The following is a 6,000-nucleotide window of genomic DNA, read 5'->3' as shown; positions in this document are numbered from 1 at the left end:
GGATGATACCCACAGCTGCAGGCATCATCCCGGTACGTTTTTTTAGAGCCGTCGATCGGCTTTCCAGGTATAACAACCGATACGGCTAAAAGCCGCTCGGGATGTTTACATTCCTTGTGACAGCAATAAAAGTGATCCAAATTTTTTTTTTTTTTTTTAAACACAATTTATTAATATAAAAATAAATAAAATAAATAGGAAAAAAAACACAAACATTTTTTTAAAGCGCCCCCGTCCGCGCGAGCTTGCACAGCAAATAAAACACATACAGAAGTCGCGCCCGCATATGTAAACAGTGTTCAAATCACACGTGAGGTATCGCCGCGATCATCAGAGCGAGAGCAATAATTCTAGCACTAGACCTCCTCTGTAATTCTAACCTGGTAACCGTTAAAAAAAATTAAAGTGTCGCCTATGGAGATTTTTTTAGGTACCGTAGTTTGTCGCCATTCCACCAGTGCATGCAATTATAAAAGCGTGACATGTTTGGTATCCATTTACTCGGCGTAACATTTTTCACATTATACAAAAAAAAAATTGGGCTAACTTTACTGTTTGTTCTTTTTTTTAAATTCATGAAAGTGTCCCTTTTCCCAAAAAGTTGCGTTTAAAACACCGCTGCATGTTTGGGGGCTCTAAGTAATTTTCTAGCAAAAAATACGGATTCAGACTAAACAAATGCATCATAAATATAATATACAATTTGGATATCGGTGTTTAGTGCTAATTTTAATTGATTAATTAGGCACATTTCCAGCCTCCTACAGAACAGTCTTTTTGCACATTTGCCATTTTCCCAAGTACCTTGTTGAACAGGGGAAATGCAGTAACAGTATTATGAATGCTCATTTAGAAACAGGAAAAACAGTTTATTGAATATTTATTTAGAAATCGTGACACAAAGTAGTAGGGAAGGCTTATGTGTCCAGCACAGAAATACACATCCAGTAGTCGCTGGGGGACACACTACATTTTGCATGGTAGGAAATGGCTTCATGAAACTGAAGTGTAGAATTCTGGAGAAGTCCAGCAGTGGTGTCAAGAAGAGGCTGCACTGCTGGCAGTCTGTGGATATGCTTGTAAAGCCAGTTCTATATATCCTGGATTCTTTGCTTCCATTTTAATAAATATCTGCAAAAATCAAAAGATAACATTACAGATAAGGAATTGCTTGCTTTCCAGAGTTTGAATAGCAAATTAGAAATTATTTAAAAGTGGTTGTAAACCTTAGACATGAAATATGAACAAGCATATTCCTCTATACTGTGTACTTGTCTCACTCTGGAGCGCCAAGTGTCATTTCTGTCCGCTGCTTTGTTCTCCTATCAGCATTAGTCACTTCTGACAAGTTTTCCTGACACCAAAAGAAAAAAGGTGTCAGGGGAGGGGCCTCCAGCAGAGCCACAGCCTCAGCTCTGTTTTGGTGTGCCGTGAGGAGGGGGTGGGTCTCTTCCCTCCAATCAGCTCTCAGAGCTCTCCTCACTGATGTAACTTCAGCTTTCCACCCCCCTGCTTTTCAGAGCTGAGAGATCCTATGTAAATTATGCACTTTGAATTGATGTAGATAAACAAGTACAACGCATGTAGGCGGATTTGTTTTATCTCTGTGTATCTTCTGAGGCCAGTCACATCACTTGGTATATGTGAGGGTTTACAACCACTTTAACATCAGCCAGTTAGTAATTTAATATTGTTGATCTATCAATAGTTGAATGCATCTCAAATGCTTTTAACACTGTTCTCCTTTATTGTATAGCACTACAACTAAGCAGATAAACACCTCTCGTAAGAGGGAAATATTGCAGCGCTGGAGCACTGAACAAAGAATCTTTAATATTTTAAACACACAGGACGATTTATCGAATGACAACTCAAGGCATACAACGTATTTAAAAAAGGTATGAATAAACCAGAGGAGCTATACATAAGAACATGCAGTATCTTTAAAGGTCACTATTGGCTGAATAATTGTCCTTATATTCAGCAGTTTGAAGGAATATTACACCTCTGATTTATTACTTTTAACAAAAGCCCCATCTAAAGGACTATTCAACGCATTTTCTAATATGCCAGATGAAGCCCTTAGATATTCTGTGCCTCAATGCCCCATGACAAAGATTTTGCAGTAAGTATAATTTTACCAGACTTCAAAATATATCATACTTAGCGAAAAAGTAAAGTGTTACCTTAATAAGATCTCTGCCGTCGGCTCCCTGGGATTCTCTTGCACACTCGGTATCGGGATGTACCATGTGGTAGAGTCGCACTAAACTCACAGCGTCATCTAATCTGAAAAAATAAATAAACAAATAAATAAAAATAAAAAAAATTAAAAAAGGGAAATCATGCCGATATGCATTTTTTCTAATGACTAGGCTCGGTATACAAAGAGGGTTGTCTTAGATCAGGGGGCAGATAGACATCTGTCTGCCCTTTCACCTCACTGGCAGCTGAATGTATTTTGCTTGTCTAGTTCCCTTTTCTTCATAGAAATAGAAAAAGATCACCCCCACTTTGCATAGAGATTACAGATATACTTGTTGCAATATTTATTTAGCACTTAGGTTCTACCATCTCTTCATTTAGTTTGGAGCAGCCACATTGGTCTTCAGTGGGAAGAATGCCCCCTTACAGTTAACTAAAAAAAGATCATTGATATTCTGCTGACCCAGCCAAGTGGTGTTGGCCCAAACTATGCAGGCATCATAAGATGGGAGGTCAATCTGCCGCAGATTAAGGAACCCCGGTTGAGAATGGTTGGTTTAGAGCAGGGATATGCAATTAGCGCACCTCCAGCTGTTGCAAAATTACAAGTCCCATCATGCCTCTGCCTCTGGGTGTCATGCTTGTTGCTGTCAGAGTCTTGCAATGCCTCATGGGAATTGTAGTTCTGCAACAGCTGGAGGTCCACTAATTGCATATCCCTGGTTTAGAGGCTTGTTACTCTGTGCTTACAACAACTCAGTACAGTTTTACACCATGTGCTTCATTCACTTTTATTACTGTGTATTTTTGTTAAAATTCACTATACTTTATAAACAATTATTTTGAATGTTTATCTTTATCCGTTTAGGATTCCCCATTTGGTCAAATTTTTTCTGTATAATTTGGTTTAGTTTTTACCAAAACTTACAGGGGGCCAACCTGCATACAGTGGTGTTCCATACACTACTCTTTCTGGGTCTAAGTGATGCATTGCTGTTTCTGTACTCTTACAGACTGAGTTCACTTATAGGGGAAAAAGCAGACAGTACACTCTTCTGAACATACATAGAATGAGCAAAAGTGACACTAGGTTTTAGAATACATTTGTAAGAATTGCTCATGTGCAATGGACCCCATTTTTCATAGCTTTGTTATAAATTTTAAACATTGTTCTTAAAACTGATACATTTCTAATTTAATGAGCTTATGGTGCATAGGATAGCATTTTGTACTCGCTGAAAAGTAATTTCTTGGAACTTGTTGAGAGACACAAATTCAGATACTGTAAGGTTATACTGACACCTACAGTAGGCTTAGATAATGGCAAGTTCATGCGATTTTGTTCAGGTTACCAATGTAAAAGGCAGAAAAACACCTGTAATCTGCCCCAAAGAAGCTCGTGTTCTTTTTTGAGCTTAGGTCGTTTTTTAAGGCGTTTTGCTTCAAGTGACAAAACGCTCAGATATAAACAGGTGCCAATGAATGGGATTTTGCTTGTTGGCACGTTTTTCCGTGCGTTTTACGAGCTGAAAACGCTCAGGTGTAAATGCAGCCTTAAGGCCCAATGCCAGAGTCTGAAGCCAGATAAGGCTGCGTCCCCCTAGCAAGTAGGGGAGTCTGAAAACAGGACACCAAGAATCAACATGATGCACAAGGCCAAGAAAGAAAAAAATGTTTACCACTAATGGGCAATAAATAAAAAAAAACTCTACATGGAAAGAAACACTTAAGAAGCTGATCAACTAGAACCCGCCAAAACAATAACAAATCCCGGTGGTGGCCCAGATGGGGCACAGCTCTACAGGGACACAGTGAGTGGAGCAAGGAGTCTAGGGTTGAGGGGAACTGGAGAAAGTGCAGTAATCTGTGCCAGAGGCAAGGGATTGGCCTGTGAGCCTAAAGAACCTTCTCAACAAACCATCCAAAGACCCGCAAGAAATTCACTCAGCAAGTACTTATAGAAGTGGGGGCACACCTTCATGCAGAAAGTTTTTTTTTTTTTTTTTTTAGAAGGACCTAGCTGGATTCTGACCTCTAGCCTTGCAGGTTGTCTGAGGGACTGGGAACACATACTGCAGAAGCAGATGAAGAAAAAGGGTGGGACCCAACAAGAATGAGCATGGAATATGTGACTACACCCAGCGGATGATATCAGTGCTTAGTCCCTCGTTATTAACCTTTTCCATGGCAAAAACAGTAGTAGCAGGAAATTTAAAAAAAAAGTAAAAATAAAAACACTAAGTGGTGCAAAAAGTGAGTTAACTCCCAGAGTGAGTCTTATAAGACATACAAGCCCTGAGGCAATGCCATAGCTCTGGACCTAGAAAGCGCTCTGCAGCTAACTTTTACCAGTACTCAATGTCTAGAAAGCACCCAAGCAGAAACCAGTTCTAGAAAGTCACATTCCAGGCTATCCCTGCAATGTCCTGTCCAGCAGGGTCCAGGTTCGGTACTCCAAAATCAGGATGAGAAAAAGGCCAATCCACATATCTGCCATGTAGAGGCCAGCTCAAGCAGTGATGTAGTCGGAGCTGAATTGTCCGGGCGGCCACAGTAACAATGTCCTGCCTCCCGTGATAGACGGCACACTGATCCGATGCCGGGAAATTGAATCAGTGCGACGTGTATCACAGGAGGCGGGATACTATTACTGTGGCCGCTAGGCATGGGAAATTCAAATCCAGCTCCGTGACACAGCGGGAGATCGCTGCTCTGATCCGGGCAGTGGAGAGGCTGCATCTGACGGGCACTGGTGAGGCTGCATCTGACGGGCACTGGTGAGGCTGCATCTGACGGGCACTGGTGAGGCTGCATTGATCTCTTGTATCATGTCTGCAGTCTCTGACCATCTCCTGTATCATGTCTGCTAGTGATGCACCAAATGGAAATTTTGCTAATACGATTAGCAGTGTGTTTAAGTTTAAGCAAGAGACTGAGGACATGATATAAGAGATGGTTAGAGACTGCAGACTGCATTTTTCTTGAGCTTTTCTTGAACTAAAAAAGGTGCCAATAATGGCCAACAATAAATCCATATTCATTTAAATTGATAATATTCATTAAAGTTGAATAATAAATACATACAATTATATATAAAAATATAAAATATTTTTTTTTTAAAAAACTGTCATTTTTGGCAAAGTGCATCCTGCATTTTCTGTTTTGGCACCAAAAGTTCCATTCGGTGCACCCCTAATTAATATCATGAATTTAAATAAAAACATTGAACTTTATTGTTGGCCATTATTGGCACCTTTAGCGCAAGAAAAGCACAAGAAAAAAATTTATCCCTTTAACCACTTCAGCTCCTGAAGGTTTTACCCCCTTCCTGACAAGTCAATTTTTTGCGATATGGCACTGTGTTGCTTTAACTGACAATTAAAGCAACACAGGTTGCTTGCGACGTTGTACCCAAAATACAATGGATGTCCTTTTTTTTTTCCCACAAATAACCTCTGCGGGTTTTATTTTTTACTCTATAAACAAAAAACAAACAATATTTTTTACTTTCTGCTATAACACATACCCAATAAAAAAAAAAAAAAAAAAAAACGAAGTTACTTACTGGTAACGTTCTTTCCCGGAGTCTTTCAGGACAGCCACCTGAGAGCTTGGCTCCTCCCTTCTGTTTGGAAACACCTGCGCCAGCTTGTATAAATTTCCTCCTCCCCTGCTGGCTCCTCAGTTCTTTAAAGAGCACCTCCAGTCCGCTGGGGAGACACAAGAATATATGATAAACACAATTCATTATATCACATTTCCTGTAAGAAAATCTCTATGTCTTGATACACAATT

The 6,000-nt window shown here is 39.9% G+C and overlaps 1 protein-coding gene across 1 annotated transcript in view; it reads right to left on the bottom strand.

The window, feature by feature from the left end:
• Positions 1 to 863: 863 nt before the first annotated feature.
• Positions 864 to 6,000, bottom strand: part of MRPS22 (mitochondrial ribosomal protein S22) — a 33,601-nt gene continuing 28,464 nt past the window's right edge. Inside the window, exons 7-8 of the mRNA XM_073625873.1 lie at positions 2,187 to 2,289; positions 864 to 1,131 (exon numbers count right to left, since the gene is read on the bottom strand). Coding sequence (XP_073481974.1) covers positions 1,039 to 1,131; positions 2,187 to 2,289 — 196 coding nt within the window. The 3' untranslated portion in view covers positions 864 to 1,038. The remainder of the gene's footprint in view (positions 1,132 to 2,186; positions 2,290 to 6,000) is intronic.

This window comes from Aquarana catesbeiana, linkage group LG04 (genome assembly GCF_042186555.1).
Source record: "Aquarana catesbeiana isolate 2022-GZ linkage group LG04, ASM4218655v1, whole genome shotgun sequence".
Classification (NCBI taxonomy): domain Eukaryota; kingdom Metazoa; phylum Chordata; class Amphibia; order Anura; family Ranidae; genus Aquarana; species Aquarana catesbeiana.
The sequence above is the reverse complement of the archived record's forward strand: the minus strand, read 5'-3'. Positions and strand labels throughout refer to the sequence as shown.